The 21,854-nt window shown below is 36.9% G+C and overlaps 1 protein-coding gene across 4 annotated transcripts in view; it reads right to left on the reverse strand.

Annotated features, from left to right (window-relative positions):
• Window positions 1-247: 247 nt before the first annotated feature.
• LOC136840672 (uncharacterized) overlaps window positions 248-21,854 on the reverse strand; it is a 45,491-nt gene continuing 23,884 nt past the window's right edge. For all 4 annotated transcript variants that reach the window (XM_067107383.1, XM_067107384.1, XM_067107386.1 and 1 more), the window contains 3 exons: window positions 10,399-16,413; window positions 5,129-5,344; window positions 248-2,218 (listed from right to left, as the gene is read on the reverse strand). In XM_067107383.1, coding sequence (XP_066963484.1) covers window positions 1,955-2,218; window positions 5,129-5,344; window positions 10,399-16,413 — 6,495 coding nt within the window. In that variant the 3' untranslated portion in view covers window positions 248-1,954. The remainder of the gene's footprint in view (window positions 2,219-5,128; window positions 5,345-10,398; window positions 16,414-21,854) is intronic.

Raw genomic sequence — 21,854 nt, forward strand, 5'->3', positions numbered from 1 at the left:
TACACTATTCTCTTGTCCTTATAACTGTTTTTTATATTATTTTCTCCATTTTATGATAATCTTTTACAGTATGCGCTACTTTATATTTTAATTTAATGTGATATATATATATTGTTATATACAAATACATACTTGATTTTCATGTGTTGTAGCTAAAACAGTTGCTAAACATATGATGTTTCTACAGGCTTGAATAAATCTTCCCCACAGCCCATCTTGTCTGGTTCTGTGCTAATGACACCAAAAGTTCACAAACAAATTGTATAATTTCCAATCTGTAACTTTTTTAACAAGAGTATAAATGACATCATATCAATACTGTGTAGAGAGAACAAGAAATATTGATTGTTCATGAATCAGTCTCTGAACATAACTACTCAAAGTCGTCTCAGACTACACAGAGACAGCATCCTATTTCATTTAGTTTACAGAAAATGATAACAGTATTTACAACAACCTCCAAATATCTTACATTTGGTAAAAGAATGTAACTGCCCTATCTGCCTGCCTATAGAAGATATCAGCAGTATGGTACACCTATAAATATACCACATTTTATTCTAACCTCAAGAGTTACTGACTTGACAGAAAACTAAGTGCTTTTACTTTTTACCTGGCTAGCATATGCTGCTCATATTATTTTCCTAGTTGCTAAACAGTACATAGTACAGTATTAAGAATTGGTTTTCTCCTTTGTAAATACAAAAACGAACCTAGGTATTTACCAGCACATCTGTCCCACAAACTTTACAATAAGCAGCAAAAATATAAAAAATTTACTAATAAGACTTCAAGCATGTATCACATTTCACAGCATAAGAAACTATGGTAATACATTTACCACCATTAAAACCAGAATTTTCCTTAAACACTTTTTATAATACAGTATCAACACAAAGATATAAGTAAATTAAAACTTAACCATTTTGGCAAGATATAAATCTGATAGTGAACAGCACCATTCAGTTCAAAGCTACACCTAATGAGCTTATTAACTAGTCATCAGCTGGTACTTCAAGTGCTTACAAAAACCAGTATCAAAATGTTACAAACATGATCTTCAGAACTTGTAGGAGAATCAGCTTTACGACCATTCAACAAAATCCTGGTTCCACGTGCAGAAATAAGTACTTAGCTATTATAGCCTGACCACAAAAGATTAAGACTCAAGGCCGATTTGCACTGCTGCCATATTTTCTTAATGCCATTCAAATTTTTCTGGGAAAAGGTTGAAGATCTGGTAGATCTAGCATTTTTTTTTTTTTTAAAGGTTACAGTAAATAAAGGGATTGTCTATCACCTCCCTCCATCCATCAGTACAGAACCCTTTGTAGCTAGACTATAGGTGTGCAACAGACACTCGCGTCAACTGAAAAAGATTCTATTATATCGTCTGACCTTTAATTTACACTTACGTTTCGTTCAAACAACAGTTTTTCTTGATTTGAGGCAAAGGACAGTTACTGTAGATATCTCCCCCAAAGTGAATCCTTCAAGTAATGGCAACAATAAATATATATCAATTTCCATGTAACTTTGCATGAACCTTGAAAAAATATAACTAAACATTTATTGTTGAGCCTATTCACTGAAAGTGGGGATGTGTCTTTATATCAAATACTAGATTAGTTCATAAGGACAATAATACTGTAACTATAACTGACAAATATTTACACCTGCAAATAAGAAAAATCATTTTCAAAAGACATTTTGCCACCTTTCTAAATGCCAAAGATGTACAGACCCAACATAAAAAAATGAATGGAAATAATAAAAGTTGAAATAAGGGTGGACAACAAACTTTAAATATGATATGAAGATGCAAGACTGATGGAAAACCAACATAAGCCTGCCACGCTTACATTACGCACATCTGAAAAAAGGAAAAAAATACAAATGGAGATCAGTCTTAAAGCTTTGTTATATAAAACATCTGTCATCTCACAACTGAATCTCACTTCCTTAAAACAGACTTAAAATATCCTTCGTTCATGTGGCTGTCATGTATCTCGTAAACGAGGTTTCTGGCTCCGGCATTCGATATAAGAGACTGCCAATCTTTGTTCTGGGAGAGTGAGGAAAGACTTGCGACGACGTAGCAGGATCGCCTCGCCCGTGTGAGAGCAACGTTCAGCCGCTGCGATTCGGAGAGAAAACCAATCTGGGAAGCTGAATTTGCGCGTACAAAGGAGAGGATTATAATATCTCGTTCCTGGCCCTGAAAAGGCAAGGGAAACATAGAAGACAGTAGTGAAGATTCTGTCTACAATTTTCAACTGTTTGTTAAAAGAGAACTGATAAATAACAAATTCCCAATGTGGACGCTTAAAAGTTAATTAATAAATTTAAATCTCCTGCCATAAGCAAAGATAGTTTCAAAGTTAGTTACATTGTCTGATTAATTTTTCCAATATATAATAAATTTAATTGTCCTGTTCTCTTGGATTTATGTCATATGCAAATATTGTACGTAATTAACTACAGTATATGCATAACTACCTTCACTACCATGACCAACCCAATAATTATATATGAAGGTACAATTTGTACCCTGAGGCTCGCGATACAGTAGTGGATATGATAGTGGTAGTAGCTAATTATGTAAACAATTTTAGCAAAATTTTAATTATTAATTATAATTGTACTTAACCTGTATATTATATATAAAAAATCCATTTACATAAAATTTTACTATTGCAGGTGCTGTTAACAACTTAGGACTGCTACCTGCACTTACCCTATGGGTAACATAAGTGGACACAGTGACTGATGATGGTGCAAGAACTGTGTACACACTTACATGCACCTCTTGCACGCTTGTGTTGTCTCTCGCTGCCTCTGCTTGTACGCTTTTCACTCTGTACTATCTATAATTTCTGTAGAAAACTTATAAAACCACAGAAAGTGCATGTATTAGCGGCGGTTATGTTCACTTAAAAAAATATATTTTAAACCACGTCTTAGTCCCAAGTCCGAATGTACATGCAGTGTGTGTGACTTGTGATTTATTGTTCCTACTACTGAGTTTATAACTGTTATGTTATCTGCACTTTACTTTAGTAAAATCATTTACTGTACCTTATGTCCTTAATTTTTCACTTAAATCTCCTTTTAGTACATAGTATGTACTCTGCTTGACATTAATTTTCACTGAACTATTCCTTCTCACATACAGAGAGAGAGAGAGAGAGAGAGAGAGAGAGAGAGAGAGAGAGAGAGAGAGAGAGAGAGAGAGAGAGAGAGAGAGGATATTATAACAATTATAAAACCTTGAACAGGAACAAAATCTTGGAAGCATCAAAACAAACAAGCAACGCATGATACATGCACACCTGGACTCTGGACCAGGTCATAGTTTAAAATATATTTTCAAGTGCACTCAACCATCACTGGAACGTGCGCTACATGTGCTTCTATAAGTTTTCTACAGGTGTTATAAAGGAGTACAGCGTGAAAAAGTACAAGCAGAGACAATGAAAGACAACACAGATATAGTATACAAGAGATGCAGGTACATGTACTGTACATATAAACACCGTTCTTGTACTATCTTTCATTATGTCTACTTATATTACCCATAGGGTAAATGCATGTAGCAGCCGTAAGGTGTAACCAGCCCCTGCAATGATAAAATATTATACATGTTAATTTTCTGTTTCTGATATACAATATATGTATGCTTTAATTAATATTATTGCCATTGTTAAAAATATATACATAAATAACAACTACTATCATATCCACTACTATTTTGCTAGCTTCAGGAAACAAACTGTATATTCATGTTTATACTATGTATTTATGCAATAAAAAATCATTTACACAGAAAATATTCATATAAAAAATGCAATACAACAAGACAAAGTTTGTTATACACTGAAAAAATTGATCAATCTAACTTAGCACTGAAATTATTTTTCTTATATTCAAATTTATTCATTGGTTTTTTAGTTTTCCATACTGAAAATTTATCATTTATCAGTTTTATTCACAAGTAACTGACAACTGCAGAAAAAATCTTCACTATTCACACACATATCTGCATCTGGAATATTGCGAGCTTGACTCCATAAGTCATATTAAGTGGTATATTCAAGTACAAAGCATGCTGTCCTAGTATTTCAGATTTAAAATCTCTTCTTTTATCAAACAATTTGGTTATAAAACTTATTAGTAACCATTTTAACATCAACATCAAAGAAGGAAATATTTTATAAGGGTCATTACTAGTCTTAGAAACTTCCAGTACCCTGGGATATATGTTGAATTACCATCGAATAATATATATCTGTTATTTAATAATAATAAATCATTGATATACGTATTTTCATACCTGAATGTACCTTCTATGTGGTTACTGTAAATTGCAAGAATTTTTACTCATAAAAATGTAAATATAAATTGGTAAAGTTAGGGCTGTAATTAGCACCAATGGGGATACCTGTTTTTTCTCTATAAATTTTGTTATCAAATTTAGTTGCACTTAATACAAAATTTTAGTATTTTAACAAAGTTAACTTACTGACTGTCACTTTATTATTTTTACAGCATATTTCTCAATCTGCATGGATATATTTATTTTATACAGCCACAATTCACCTAATTATTTCACAAGGTAACTTATACAGAGTAACTTATACAGAGTACTGCAGTCAAATGAAGATAGCATATAATTACCAGGGACTACAGGATCACTGTTCTATGACTGAATTTATTCTAGGCTTTACTGTTGTTTTTAATGGTTGAGTTGTTATCATCATTACTATCAATTATATTATAGTTTAAAATTAAGTTAAGAATAATATTTATATTTTCTCATCAAAATTATAAAGCTTTCTCATCAAAATTATAAAGTTTTCTCATCAAAATTATAAAGTTTTCTCATCAAAATTATAAACTATTTGTATCATGGCAACCTCTGGCAATGTTAATCCAACTGGGAGTTACTGCATCATCACACAACACCTGTACACATGACCTATTCATCTAACAAAGATAACTGTGCAACTAATGTATAAACCCAAGTAATCTAAAAAAAAATTTGTATACAGCAATAACATTGTTCAATACATTAAAAATGCCACTTCAAGATGCAATTTTAAATAAAACGACACCAAAATATACATACCTGAAAGCCATCTATGGTGTTGATGTTGATGTTTAAACGATTACAGAAGCCATTCAGTTCCTTTTCCAGATGGAATTTCTGACACTGGTATGGGGTAATGACTCCGATCTTTAGTTTCGATATATTAGGTTCTATAGAGTCAAGAATCAGACGAACCACATGGCACTCAGTTGGATTGAAAAGTTCGTTGCGAGGTCCTCTCCGCTCTTGGGAATTCTGTAAAAGGACATTTCGACATTACAAAATTCAATTGTAAGTTCATTAGCTGCAACTCTGTTACCTATAGCATTCGCATAAAAAATCCTGGTAATATTAAGGTTGAAGTACAATCTTTAAAAAGAGTATAATTTTCTCAAGGCTTCAAGGAAATATATCTCTGCACCATAAACCCTGACTACCAAACTGCTTTATCTTCAATCTGCTATTCCTCAGTACTGTCATTTCATTGCAAAATCTGTACAAAATTCTAAAATTACAAGGATATTTCATTTCCATAATAATACAAACCTATCAAGTTTACTTGCACTATGGAGCCTGGTATGGTGTAACGGTAGCTTACAATTCAGACACTGTTATGAGAAAAAGGTTTCATTCTATAACACATAAACTTTGTCATTTTTGCCCAAAAGTTCAATTTTTCATCTCATCACAAATATCAACAGCTGCCTTTGCAGGCTAGAGCATTTTAAAGAAGCGGGGGGTTGGGGGGGAATGGAATTCATACGGTTCTAATTGTATTTCTAGTATATACATTTTATTTCTAGTACTGTATATATATTTCTAACATAAATATTTTATCTAATTTCATATTAACCCTTAAACACCGACTGGACGTATCATAAGTCGACTAAAATTGTCTGTTGGGTGACGAGTGGACGTACCGTACGTCGACTACAAAAAATTTGTTGTAAGCTAAAACTCTTACATTCTAGTAATATTCAATCATTTACCTTCATTTTGCAACAAATTGGAAGTCTCTAGCACAATATTTCGATTTATGGTGAATTTTTGAAAAACTTTTTCCTTAAGTCCGCGCGCGGTAACTCTGCCAAATATTTCAGAAATTCTTTCGTCATTTTGTCATAATTTTTGCACCGTTTTATATTAGCTGTTACATAAAGTTTTATATATGAAAATGTGTGCAATTTCATGTACAATACAACAAAAAACAACCCATGGTTGTAGCTTTTATCAGTTTTGAAATATTTTCATATAAATCACGATGTACCAAAACTTCAACCTTCAGTCAACTTCGACTTGACCGAAATGGTCGAAACCGCAATTGTAACCTAAAACTCTTACATTCTAGTAATATTCAATCATTATTTTCATTTTGCAACAAATTGGAAGTCTCTAGCACAATATTTCGATTTATGGTGACTTTTTGAAAAAACTTTTTTCTTATGTCCATGCGCGGTAACTCGGCCGAACATCTCAGAAATTATTTTGTCACTTTGTCGTAATGTTTGCACCATTTTATATTAGTCATTACATAAAGTTTTATATATGAAAATGTGCACAATTTCATATAGAATAAAACAAAAAATAACTCATGGTTATAGCTTTTATCAGTTTTGAAATATTTTCATATAAATCACGATAAATAGAAAAAATTCGACCTTCGGTCAACTTTAATTCGACCGAAATGGTCGAAAACTGCAATTGTAAGCAAAAACACCTAGTGTCTAGTAATATTCAATCAATTACCTTCATTTTGCAACAAACGGGAAGTCTCTAGCACAATATTTCAATTTATGGTGAATTTTTTAAAAAAAACTTTTTTTTAAGTCCGCACATTACGAATTCATGCATCATTTTGTGATAATATTTTCTGTGTTGCTTTGATCGTTTTACAATTTGTTATATACCAAAATCATTGCAATTTAGTGTACAATACAAAAAAAAAAATAACTCATTAGCTTTAACAGTTTTGCTCACAGTGCGATTTGTATACAATTATATACGAAATTTTTTTTTTGCGCTGTCATATACAGGTATTTCAATATTTATATATGATAATGATATTTTTTTCATTTCTGATGGTTGCATACTAAACTTCAGGCAATGACCAAAAAATTAGCCAAAAATGAACTCTTAATCTTAAAAACTAAGCGTGCTGTGATTTTTTGAAAAAAAACCTTTATTCCGCTTCGGCGCTAACTCCCGAACGCCACCAGCATACGGCAGACACTTTTGTAAATAGAGGCTCGGCGTTTAAGGGTTAATGCTCTTTGCTGAGTCATGTGCTGATTTTAATTGCAATTACTTTTATGTTTTAGCCCACATGATCAGTCACTGGAAAAGATCGTCTTGTCCAAAGCCATATGTTGATGGCACAGCCACCCTATCAGGCTTGGCTGCAGTGTCCCTCATGGGTCCTGAAGGAACCTAGAGGAGTCTGCACAGTGGATAAAAATCCTAATCATCAGTTTTTCACTACTACATACAGGTGTGGGACCACTGTCACTTCCATCTGAAGCCACAAGAAAACTTCTCAGGCTCCTTGAAGAGAGCTACCTTCTGGGCCTTCTCCCCATGCTTCTGTTGATTTGAAGATAGAGAAGAGTAGGATGAAGGTCATAAGGAGAAAGATGGACCAAGGCAGTCTTTCCCAACCTCCCTCAAACACAGGGGGCCTCTATCCTTTCCCTTGTCCACTGAGGTTAAGGTCGAGGCAGACATCCCCAAAGGGACAGGAAGAGCTCCCCAAGCAACTATAGTGGAAACAGCAGAAACATCCGTGATCATAGCACACTATGACTTTGGGGGAGGATGCAATAGCCGAAGCAATAGGGTCATCCTAAACCAATTCAAGTGGGGGACTTGGTCAAAGCAAAATGATTCAGGACAACATGTAAGTCAATAGCCCCAGACTACCAAGAGAAGGTCACACGCCTTAGAAACTCTTTTGTCTTCTGGGGATGTCTCTGAGGAATACTGAAGTACCCCTGACTTTGAACTTAATCCGTTCCAGAAGGCTGGTCAAAATGCGGTTTGTTCAAAATATGAAACAAAATTCCCCAAAAGAAATAAAGGGAATCAGGATAATTTGTTCTGGTCCACCCAAAAAGTCTCACCTTTCAAATTTTTTCTATTATTAATGTGTTCAAAAGTTAAATTAAGTTTGTAAAGTAATAAAACAGTACGTTATACGAAGTAAAATTTTCTAAAAATTTTGTTCCCAAGTACGAGCTAAAAATGTGACCTATGAACTGTTTAGTGAAAGTGCGCACAGCCAGCTGGGATTGAGGGAGGAGAGAAGGGATCCCCTCGAGGAAACCGAAATGTTCAAAGTGAGAGTAATCAGCGTCCGGCAGATGTGAAAACAATCCCTCGTGTATATGACAGCTGAAGTGTTTACACTTGGATCTTGAGTGCAAGAAGATTAATTATGCCACAACACATCAATTTACTGTTGGCAAATGGCAGAATTTAAAATTATAATGCAATAAACATGAGGATTTTGCAAGCAAATAAGTAATAAGTAAAGAATGCAATAAGAAAAAGAATGCGAGATCAAATAACTTTTCAAAAGGAAGTCATTTAAACAAACAATCCATGGCGCGCAGAAGCCGAATGCACTCCAGTGTGTCTCATGATGTGGGGATGAGATACTTGTACAGTGCCAAAACATCAAGTGTCACTCGATACGTACTTAACCGTAACAAAAAGAAGTGCTTCAGGCAAATCGAGTATAAGTGAAAGAAAAGGGCAAAATGTAGTGAAAGAGAAAAATCATTCGAGCCCAGCTCGGAAGTCGGTGGAAAGCGGACCCCCGTCTCCCACCCAGTAACCCACCACCATCCCTTCCCTCTCCTCTCTACCATCTTACTGAGCACAGTCCAAACACTCACTCAAATAAGACTCTCTTTCGATTTTTTATTGTTACTGTATTGCATTTGATTGTTTTTATATTTATCATTATGTTAAATTTATTGCGATATTCCCTTCTTTTATTTTTTTTATGTGAATTGTTACTGCTTTTATGTACATACAGTAATGTTTTTACTGTCTCTTCGTCTCTCCTCAACAATATATACGCTCCCTCCTATCTCAAGTCAGTTGTGCAACAATGCAGTGACATATGATTTTGTTCATCTTTTATGTTGAATTTTATTGTGAAATGCTTTTTTCTTTTATTAATTTTGTTGAATATAGGTATCATTAAACTATATATTGTTAAGGAAAACACATGTTGATACAGTTTTTCTTGTAGGACACCTTAGGCCATCAAATACAAGTATAAACAAGACAATTGGTCAAACGGCACAAAATTTCTTCAAAAATTTTGGTCGAAAAACGGAATGTTCAACGTCAGAAACATTCAACAAACGAGGCCAAAGAGGTAAGGACCAATGGGAGAGACAGACATGCAAGCTTAAAAGGTGATCATTGTCTTTTTCACATGCATTCAGAACAGGTGAGGAGGGATGCGAGGACAATGTCCCAGGAAAAGAGGTTAGTTGAAAGTAGGCCCAGAAAGGGAAGGAGTGATACTGGGTCTGTTCAGAAGAAACAGACATAACCTGCTAGCCTTCTCCCTGACTCATACATCTTCAATTGCCAAACAACAAGGAGATATACTTGACGCCATTGCAATAAGGCATACACATTTGACCTATGCAAACCATTAACAAAACAAGAGGGGGTCGATCATTATGATTGGCAAAGCCCAGTAGTACACATTTGTTTGCACTCAAGACATTCACCAATCACTATTCCTAAGGAAGGATTATGCGGGCACCATCATTATAACACAAACACAATGAACACAACCTGAAAACGAGCCAAAACACTCAAACAAGGAAATACTCAACTAAGCTCCAACAACAGCCATGATGAAAGATAGTCCCTATGTCTGTGCAGCATGGTAGCCAAAGAAAACTGATGTTGTAGACTGAGTGAGTAGTTGGGTCCACAACTCCCACACTCATCTGCCACAAGTTTAACTTGTTAGCAAACTTCACCAACCAGACCAGCTTTCTCCAAAGGTAATCCATGTAAAAGACGAAGGATTGTATCCTCATGCACACAAATTTGCATCATCTAATAAAGGCGTGAAAATTAAACATGGAATACCCAAGATAACAACAGAAGCAGTAGTTATATACTTACAACATGTTAAGCCAGCAAAAGACAATGAGGTTTAACTACTGCTGGTCTCATTAATCACAATTTTGATATGTATTCCATGGCTTTTGTAAAACACAGTCTGTATTTGTGACCAATTCTACTACACTGTTTTAGAAAAACTATGCAACATCACTTACCTTCACATCAAATACAGCATACGGTATGCAGTCGAAAGAACGTTCTTGAATTACATCAGGACTAGTTTTCAGGTTGTTGAAATAAAAGTGCTCAGATGGCCAATGAGCAATTGCAGGGTGCATTCGATACTGAACGTCAAGTGTGTGCACAAGTTCGTCCTTTTGAAGTTCCACTACAAACCGATGATACAGTCTCTCAAACAAGGACTGTTTCAGATTCTTATCTTGGGCTAACTTGGACAAGACTGTAGCTGGCAACTGCCTATGGTCTCCAACTAACACCAACTTTCGCATGCTGTAAAGAAGAGGCAGCCACATTTCAGTTTCTTTGCACTGGCCAGCTTCATCAACAATACAGCACGTAAAAGGATGATCTACTCCCGTGAACACTTCTGCCATAGCTCCAGAAAAACATCCACCAAGCGTTGTGGTGATGACCTGTGCACCTAGAAGATAGTCTTTTTGACATTTTTTATACAACGCCTGGTGTTCTTTGGGCGAGAGGTTAACAGCAAAACTCTTTTCCATCTCGGATAACGATCTCGTCAAATCGTCGCGTCGTTTTTCCAGTGCCCTTATTGCTTCCTTTGGCTTGTTTTCTTTCTTGGCTTTTGCCAAATCTTGCGCTGCTGCACTTGCCATATTTTTTTTCCGCTCCCATTCTTTCCTTGCCGAGAGATTTTTGGGAGTTTTTAATTCCCTGTTCATGTGCTTAGCTATAAATGCATCAAGACTATAACCTCTCACCTCAGGAATTATGTTGTCGCGAATTCCAACTCTAACAACTCGTAAAGGTATATTTATTTCTCTGAGCTTGACCAAACGTAATGTAAGTTCGTCTGCAACAGCATTAGAAGGAGCACACAACAAAATGCGATAATTTGGCATACAAGTCTCTTCACTTAATCTTACTATCTGAGCCACTAGAGATACTATTGTTCGTGTCTTTCCTGTACCTGGTGGTCCATGAATGAGACTAAGTTTTGGTAAATGAGGATCATATACACATTTAACACTCACTTGAACAACTGCTTGCGTCTGACTCTCATTTAGGGGCATCTCTTGGACCAAATACTTTGCAGAATGATTGGGCTTGAAGCTGTCTTGTCTGGGGCTTAATATATCATTGCACAAAGGAGAGAGAGGAAGCTTACACAGGCCCTCCCAAGTTCGTGTGAATGGCCGTATATAAGATATGTTACACAGAGACAAGACATTGCCACACCGCAATTCTGATCCAGGTTCTTTGGCTATTCTTATTTCTAATATAAGTGCAACATCAGCAAGTGGAAATGCATTTTCAAGCTCCTTCGGCATCATTCTTCGTTTTTGCTTCAACAGGTCTTGAACATAACCAAACACATGCTGGCTCTTTTTCCTCTCAGAATCCCGTGACACCTTCAAACTAACGAGCGAGCCTTGTGCAGGGTGCCGTCCTCTATTACTCTGGTCTTGGGAAAGTAAAGTTATTACCTTGATTCGCCATGATTTCATTGATTCGTGCTTTCTTTGTGTAAAGTCTTCATCTATCTTATCAATATAAACAGGAATTGAGGTATTGTTTTGTCTGTACTTCTGCCAATCTCTAAATATATTTTCCCAAACTTCTAGATATAACAGGTCACTGAATATCTCTTTGTAATCACGGAACGACTCATACAATATAAGGGTTGGATAACTTATAGACTTCACAACAGGGGGAGGCTTTATCATACAGTTTCTTCCAGAAACTTCTATTTTTTCCTGAACTCTTCGATATGTTTCAAGCCAGTCATAATTCCACATGCATACATGGACAATAAAATGATCTGGGAAATTTAAAGGAATATCATGTTTACTAAAAATGAGTTCCCTTGGCAATACCTCTTTCATTCTTGGCTCTAAACGCCCCAGTTTCTCACTATTCTTCCGAGGTGAGATGTATTTGATCTTGTTTAGCTCCTCACTACTTACCGGGAAGCGTACAGTCTTTTTCGATGACTTTTTATTCCATAACACTTTCAATATGCTTTTTATTGTCTTACCACCAGCTTCATTTTCTTTGTCCTCTTCACTTCCCATCACAATTGCCTCTGTTTGAACTGGTGCTGAGCAACCACTGTTATCATTCTTCTCATCTGATGACCTAACAATTTCAGATTCACTGTTCTGTGTTCTCTCTTTAACTTCATTTCTGTTTAAACTGCTCAAATTATGTGAATGACTTGATGCTAACTGAGCAACTGGTAAGCAAAGAGGTGACCGTGAACTTTCTTCAGGATCGAATGATTCTGATGAAACTTTGCTATCTCCAGGAGTGCTGGAAGATTTTTCAATAGGACTCTCACTGGGCTTTCCAGTTGCTGAAACTGGAGTAGTCTTTTTCTTGGGAATTGTGAATGTCGACCTCTTAGACCTTGAAGGTGGCAACTGTGGAGAGGGAAAGAGATTAACTTCCGTGAGCTTCTCTGCTCTAGTCTTCCGTGTGATTTTTGCAGCTACCTTTGGCCTCGATTGTTCTTTACTTTCTTGATGTGGTGTCTTCTTCTGAATTGAAATGTTCTCATTACTACGTGGCTTATCTGATATCAGATGCGACTTCTTTGGCTGCTCAGTTACTTTTGTACAAGAATCTTGAGTTTTTCCATGAGGTGGCTCTTTCTCTTTTGGCTGCTGCCTTGCCAGAGCTCTGTAAGATTCCAGGTTAAACTTGTTACTCAAGTTGTCTCGAAGACTTGGGCCTTTTTTTCTTTTCTTAGCACTACTTTTTGAATGGGATTCACTTATCTCCTTTCTTGATGTTTGCTGTTTTTCTTTGGACGAAGTACGGACATGACTGGCCTTGACTTTGTCTGCAGTTGAACCTGAACTACTTCTATTTCTTTTCCGCAGAGAATCATTACTTGTACGAGGCAAAGGTGCTTTCGGTTCGATAAGCTGGGCTTTGCGGGTACCTCTGTTCTTGAACTTTTCAATAACACTATCCAGACTTTTTCCTGTGCTTTTGGCTTTAGAATCCTCAATAGATGAACCGGTGTCTGAATTAAACACCTCTTCCTCCTCGTCATCAAATCCTTGTGACAATTCTGGCCACCAAGAACTGATATGAGTGTCAGAACTTGGAGTAACATTAATACCACTGGGACCTGGTTTAGGAACGAATTCTTGAGATTTGGCTTCTTTTGACATCTCCTTCTCACTAGGTTTCATCAAGTCATCATCATCCCAAAATGACTGAGAAAGCACAGGGAACCACTGCTCATCATCATCATCCTCATCTAAATGATCAGCTGAAGGTAAATTGGGCTCAACTTTCTTGGTTATCTCACTGCCACTATCAGAGCTAGCTTCATCAAATAAACTTGCAATGCCCAAATCAGGGCTTGGAGGTAGCGGACCAAATGTACCATTTTCCTGTGATGGAGTTTCCTCTTCATCACTGGAAACCCATATTGTTTCATCTATCTGTGAATACATAAATATAACATCATCATCATCATCACCATCATCATCTCCAACTGCCATTTTATTCGATGAATCATTATCCTCTGGTTCTTTCTTGACCACAACTGATGTAACCTCCTCCACTTTTTCCTTTTTAATTCTGACGCTAATGTCATCTTCGTGTTTCTTATTTGCTGAATCCTGGTGATGAGCATCTTTGTCAATATTGCTGCAGTTGGATAATCCTACTTTACATTTCTCCTTTTCTTTAGAATTTCCTTCAGACTTCACGGTTCCTCTTGCAGTACTGACAGAAGTAATGCCTTTATCCTTTCCATCACTCTTGCTTTTCTTACATGAACTGCTATCGTAAGTACTTGTCTTTTCTGAATACTTCCCTTTCCTTTTGTCTCTATGCTTGTGAGATCCTTTGTCTGAAATATCCAAAACTTTTGAATTCTGTTCTGATGATTTTTCCCTTGGCTTAACACCTTTCTTCTCATGAAGATGAGATTTTTTTTTCTTTTCTTTGCTTTCAGGGGGCTTAGTTTTAGACTGACTTGGCAATGTGAAAGTGTCTGGGGAACTTAAATCTGGCAGTTCATCATCATCAAAGAGACAGATATCACCATCAGATTTTGTTTCAGAATCAGTTTCTGAGGACACTAGCTTTAACTCATCTTTTTCATCTAAAACTGCTTTTCCTTTCCCAGCAGCTCTGATAATGTCTGGTGAGACACGAGGTAATGGAATGACACATTTCTTCCCTATCAGGTTTTCTTCGATAAACTTCAGTCCACTTGTATGCTCTTCCTCATATCCAGACTCACTCTCACTCTCCGAACTAATAATAAATCTGTGCTTTCTTTTGCCAGTTTTCATAACAGGCATTATTTGAGATTCATCGTCACTATCACAAGCCACTGGTGAGCTGGACTTTTGCATTTTGTGCAACTTACCTGAATTATTTTTTTGTTCTACTTCATTTTCCAATGTAGTTCTCTTCTCTTTCACAGAAACTGTGCTTGATCTGCCTTTGTGACCTCTATCCTGGTCTAGTTTAAGGTTCTGATCTGCACCTGAATTGGAAACAAGACTTTCATTCCCCTGTAACTGCTGACTGGGCAATTGTTCATAATTAGATCTTCCTTTTCCCTGCTTATTCACCACAACAGACTGACAGCCCTTATCTAACACTGGCGGACAATTTTCCGGTTCTGATTTTTGTACTTTGTCATCTTTCTTTTCACAACTGCTTTTTCTTCTCTTTCCATCTTCTTTCTCTTCATTTTCATCACTATCCAGACTATTCCTTTTCCTTTTTATATTTTCTTTCTCCTTGTCGCCCGATACTAAAGCTACACAAACCTCCTCTTCCAAAATGTGAGCTTGATTGGGATTTTCATTGACAGAACTTTTAACCCTTTCATCTGGATCAGGCTGTGTTACATCAATACTGCAGGGAGAAACTGCGTTGCCCAAATCAGATAGCGGGTTACTCTTTTCCATAGCTGCTGGGAATAGTGATGTCTTACAAACTGGTTCTCTATCAGCACTGTCATCTGACGGTTGCCGAGACTTCTGATTAATCGGACTTGGTTTGTTTTCCTCAATTTCCTCATGACTGTAATAAACATGTTCTACATGGTGTCTATTATTACTAAGTGATAGTTTGGAAATTCTTGATTTTTCACTGACATCTTTCTGCAGTCTTGGAGAGCCATCATTTATCGAATGTAAAGACGGTGTAAAACCAAAGGATCCTCTAGAATCTTTTACTGTATTTGGCTGTAGATTCGACAGATCATCCAACCACGAAGCTTGAGCAGTCCCTCCAGCATTTTCTCTGTGCTCCACTGCAGCCACCACTCGTGAATTTGAAGGGTGCCCCTGGCTCACAGATTTTAAGGCACCTTGGTTTACTAACTTGGTATGCTCATACGGCGATACAACATTCAATGGCTTTTCCTGAAAACCTGACTGCTTTGTTTGGGAATTCGTCCTCCGCATTTGATCTGACCCTTCCCTATTCCCCTCAAATGATATACGTCTTTGAACTGGTGTTTCAGAAATACTTGCAGCTGGCCTGGCATCTGCTGAGTACCTTCTTTCTTTGACTCCAGACAGTTTGTCCTCTGCTGGCTTTGCATTCTCATCTTTATTACAATGGAAAGACTTAGTTTTATCAAAACACACTGTCCCCGATTGTCCAGGAGATGAAAGAGCTCTGTGGTCAAGAGCATTTTGTCTCTGAAGCGCATTTGAATTTGGGTGCGCAGACGCAGATGTGCTCTCCAACTCTAGTATTTCTACATCATCATTTTTACTGTTATTGCTATTTTCTGGAATCCACGCTGGTGAAGAAGTCTCCGTCTGGTAAGATCTACGTCTCGCCTTCCTGTGCTGATTAATGAGAGATGAACTCCCTTCTTGAGTGGTGCTAGACGGAGAGGGAACACTCAACACTTCCTCTCTTTTATTTACATTTTGCAATGGCAGAGAACTGTCATTTTGTTGCGGACGCTGTGGAACAGACGCTGTAATTTTAGAAGTGTTATTTTGTTCCTGAATCCGATCAGATGAAGAGGTAACCTGAAAAGAGGAAAAAATAAATCTAAATGAATGAACTTAGCCTTAGCACAGAATTATTTTAGGTGAATACTGCAACTTCATATACAGGCAGTCCCTGGTTATCGGCGGGTTTCTGTTTCTGAGGGTGTGATGATAACCGAAAATCGCCGCTAACCAAAAATCGGTAACTTTCGGCGCTTTTTCGGCAATTTTCGGGGGTTATCGGCGCCAAAATGCGCCAATTTTCGGTTATCGGCACCTCTGTTAGGTATGTACCAGCGCCAATACCCAATTATCAGCGCCGTTAAGCGGAAATCGGCGATTTTCGGCGCCAAAAATTGCCGATTTTCGTCGCTAGACAGGCGCCATAAAACCAGATCGCTGTTAACCGAGCCCACCGTTAACCGTGGACTGCCTGTAAATGATGCGCATTATATTCTCTGGAACCATTGAAAAGCATAAAAGATCTCTCTGACATTCAATAATCTAAAATACATTTTGCTAGTCATGCATGTATATACAGTAAATTCTTAGTAACCTGTTTTCTTAATTCACTGGATAGTTACAAGTATGCTTAGGGACCAGATGTCAGAGGCACACTATTGTATGTTGACTCCTACATGGAAAACAGACGTCACAGGTAGAACACGCCAATTTGTCCCAGAACCACATTATTATTATTATTATTTTTTTATTATTATTATTGTTATTTTTTTTTTTGTCAATCACAGTCATCCTATTCGACTGGGTGGTTTTTACAGTGTGGGGCTCAGGGTTGCATCCTGCCTCCTTAGGAGACCATCACTTTTCTCACTATGTGAGCTGTTTCTAGTTACACACTTTTCTGCATGAGTCCTGGAGCTACTTCGGCATTTAGTTTTTCCAGTTCCCTTTTCAGAGATCTTGGGATTGTGCCTAGTGTTCCTATGATTAAAGGTACACTTTCCATATCCTTCTTATTTCGATTATCAGGTCTTGATACTTATCAATTTTTTCTCTTTCTTTCTCAACTACTGTACTCTGGTGTTCCATAGTATTGCGATATCAGTGAGTAATACTTTCACCTTGATTTTGTCAATCAACGTCACGTCTGGTCTATTGGCACGTATCAAACTATCTGTTCTGATACCATAGTCCCAGAGGACCTTTGTCTGATCGTTTTCTATCACTCCCTCAGGTTGGTGTTTGTACCACTTAATACTGCAGCTAGCTGGTGTTTCTTGCACAGGCTCCAATGGAGGGCCATTGCTACTGAATCATGCCTCTTTTTGCACTGGTTTTGTGCAAGCGCCGGGCATTTGCTTGCTATGTGGTTTATGGTCTCATCTTTCATATTGCATGTGATGCTGTTAGCATTCCTTCTATTTTCTTCTTGAGTTCTCCCCTCTATAGCCATTACCATGTTTCATTGCTGGCCAGTTCTTTTGTCTGTCTCATGTACTGTCTGTGCATTGGTTTGTTGTGCCATTCCTCTGTTCTGTTTTTCATTCCCCTGTCTGTATATTTCTGTCTTCATCTACTTTTATCAGTCCTTCTTCCCATGCACTCCTTAGCCACTTGTCTTCACTGGTTTTCAGGTGTTGCCCCAGTGCTCTGCTCTCGGTGTTGACGCAGTCCTCTATGCTTAGTAGCCCTCTCCCCTCGTCCTTCTGTGTTATGTATACAGTCTGTCTGTATTTGCTCTTGGGTGTAGTGTTTTGTGTATTGTCATGTGTTTCTAGTTTTCTGGTCTATGCTGCAGAGTTCAGCCTTCATCCACTCTACTACTCCTGCACTGTATCTGATTACTGGTATTGCCAATGTGTTTATGGCTTTCATCATGTTTCCGGCGTTGAGTTTTGAATTGAGTATCGCCTTAAGTCTCTCCATATATTCTTTCCCTATCGTGTCCTTCATCTCTTGGTGTTTTATATCCTCTCCTTCTATTATTCCCAGGTATTTGTATCATGTCTCATCTACGTGTTTGATGCTATTCCCGTCTGGTAGCTTTATCCCTTCACTCCTTTTTACTTTGCCTTTTTGTATGTTGATCAAGGCACAGTTTTCTATTCCAAACTCCATCCTGATGTCCCCAGATACAATCCTTACAGTCTGGATTAGGATATCTATTTCCTTGATGCTCTTACCATACAACTTGATGTCGTCCATGAACATCAGATGATTAATTCTGTTAAATCCTTTCTTGAGTTGGTATCCAGCATCCACCTTCTGCAGTAGTGGGGGCAGTGAGTCACCTTGAAAGATCCCTCTCCTGATGTTAACCTCTGCTAATCTTATCCCAGAGCTTGTAAGTACTGCATTCCAGTTGCACATTGTATGTTTTAAGAAGCTGATGGTGTTTTCCTCTGTCCCATATATTTTCAGACATTCTATTAGCCATGTGTGCGGTATCATGTCGAAGACTTTCTTATAATTAATCCATGCCAGGCTTAGGTTGGTTCTCCTTCTCTTACTATTCTTCATTACCATTTTGTCTATCGGGAGCTGGTCTTTTGTGCCTCTACACTTCCTTCTGCAGCCTTCCTGCTGGTGGGGGCTGGTGTTTGTATCTTCTAGGTAGTTGTATAGCCTTTCACTGATGATACCTGTTAGTAACTTCCACATTATTGGTGGGCAGGTAATAAGCCTGTAGTTATTTGCTATATTTCCCTTGTTCTTGTCTTTCTGTACTAAGAATGTTCTCCCTGTGGTCATCCATTTGGGCGCATGGTGGTTTGTGATACAATGCTAGAGTTGTTCTGCTATTCGTTGGTGTAGGCCCTTGGAAGTTTTTGAGCCAGTATCCATGGACTTCATCGGGACCTGGGGCTTTCCGGTTGGGTATTTTCTTTTGTTGGTGTCTGACTGTGTCTTGTGATCTCAGTGAATCTTTGTTTTATTCTCCTCATTTCTTCTACCTTAAATTCCTGGAGCCATGTTGCATGTTTGTTGTGTTATATCGGATTGCTCCATATGTTTTCCCAGACTCTTACTTGGTTCGGCTTCAGGAATTTCCTGGTGGTTGTCTTTCCCTCTTAGTTGGCTGCATAGTATTTTCTGGTAGGTTCTGAAAAGTTTGTTCTCTTGGTATCCTTTATTCCTGTTCATGTACTGTTGGATCTTATGTGCTTTGGCTTTAAGCCTCTGTTTTATATCTTCTATTGTGTTGTCTAGTCCCTTCTCCTGTACTTTGTATTTCTCATTCAGTTCCTCTCTTGTCTTCTTGCTTCTTAGCCTCTTTTCTGCCATCTTTCAGTTTACTCAAGTCAGATCTCATTGTCACGATTTGTTTTTCCAGGTGCATTTTCCAAGGCGGTTGCTGTTTTGGTTTCTGTTGGATTGGTTGTGATGGAGGTGTTGGTGTTTGTATCCCCATAATTCTACTACTAGTCTTGCTCCTGCATATGCCAGGTTATTTGTTTCTGTGATACTGGTGGTGTGTATTAATCCCATTATTTCAATTAACCCTTAAACGCCGACTGGACGTATCGTACGTCTACTAAAATTGTCTGTTGGGTGCCAAGTGGACGTACCATACGTCGACTACAAAAAATTTCAACCTTCGGTCAACTTTGACTCGACCGAAATGGTCAAAAAATGTAATTGTAAGCTAAAACTCTTACATTCTAGTAATATTCAATCATTTACCTTCATTTTGCAACAAATTGGAAATCTCTAGCACAATATTTCGATTTATGGTGAATTTTTGAAAAAAAATTTTTCCTTACGTCCGCGCAGTAACTCGGCCGAAAATTTCAGAAATTTTTTCGTCATTTTGTCGTAATTTTTGCACCATTTTATATTAGCTGTTACATAAAGTTTTATATATGAAAATGTGTGCAATTTCATGTAAAATACAACAAAAACAACCCATGGTTGTAGCTTTTATCAGTTTGGAAATATTTTCATATAAATCACGATAACTGCCAAAATTTCAACCTTCGGTCAACTTTGACTCGACCGAAATGGTCAAAAAACCCAATTGTAAGCTAAAACTCTTACATTCTAGTAATATTCAATCATTTACCTTCATTTTGCAACAAATTGGAAGTCTCTAGCACAATATTTCAATTTATGGTGAATTTTTTAGAAAAACTTTTTCCTTACGTCCGCGCCAGACATTCTTTCGTCACGTTGCCGTAATGTTTGCACCGTTTTATATTAGTCGTTACATAAAGTTTTATATATAAAAATGTGTGCAATTTCATGTAGAATACAACAGAAAATAACTCATGGTTGTAGCTTTTATCAGTTTTGAAATATTTTCATATAAATCACAATAACTGCCAAAATTTCAACCTTTGGTCAACTTTAACTCGACCGAAATTGTCGAAAAACGCAATTATAAGCTAAAACTCTCACATCCTAGTAATATTCAATCATGTACCTTCATTTTGCAACAAACTGGAAGTCTCTAGCACAATATTTCGATTTGTGGTGAATTTTTGAAAAAAAAAAAACTTTTTCCTTAAGTCTGCGCGCGGTAACTCGGCCGAACATCTCAGAAATTCTTTTGTCACTTTGTCGTAATGTTTGCACCGTTTTACATTAGTCGTTACATAAACTTTTATATATGAAAATGTGCACAATTTCATATAGAATACAACTGAAAATAACTCATGGTTGTAGCTTTTATCAGTTTTGAAATATTTTCATATAAATCATGATAACTGCCAAAATTTCAACCTTCGGTCAACTTTAACTCGACCGAAATGGTCGAAAAACGCAATTGTAAGCTAAAACTCTTACATTCTAGTAATATTCAATCATTTACCTTCATTTTGCAATAAATTGGAAGTCTCTAGCACAATATTTCGATTTATGGTGAATTTTTGAAAAAAAAACTTTTTCCTTACGTCCGTGCGGTAACTCGGCCGAACATCTCTGAAATTCTTTCGTCACATTGTCGTAATGTTTGCACCGTTTTATATTAGTCGTTACATAAAGTTTTATATATGAAAATGTGCGCAATAACTCATGGTTGTAGCTTTTATCAGTTTTGAAATATTTTCATATAAATCACGATAAATAGAAAAAATTCTACCTTCGGTCAACTTTAACTCGACCGAAATGGTCGAAAACTGTAATTGTGAGCTAAAACACTTACAGTCTAGTAATATTCAATCAATTAGCTTCATTTTTCAACAAACGGGAAGTCTCTAGCACAATATTTCGATTTATGGTGTGTTTTTGAAAAAAACTTTTTTTTACGTCCGCGCGTTATGAATTCATCCATCATTTTGTGATAATATTTTCTCTGTGTTGCTTTGATCGTTTTACAATTTGTTATATACCAAAATCATTGCAATTTAGTGTACAGTACAAAGAAAAAAAAGTAACTCGTTAGCTTTAACCGTTTTGCTCACAGCATGATTTGTATACAATTATATATGAAATTTTTTTTTGCGCTGTCATATATTTCAATATTTATATATGATAATGATAATTTTTTCATTTCTGATGGTTGCATACTAAACTTCAGG

This window comes from Macrobrachium rosenbergii, chromosome 8 (genome assembly GCF_040412425.1).
Source record: "Macrobrachium rosenbergii isolate ZJJX-2024 chromosome 8, ASM4041242v1, whole genome shotgun sequence".
Taxonomy (NCBI): domain Eukaryota; kingdom Metazoa; phylum Arthropoda; class Malacostraca; order Decapoda; family Palaemonidae; genus Macrobrachium; species Macrobrachium rosenbergii.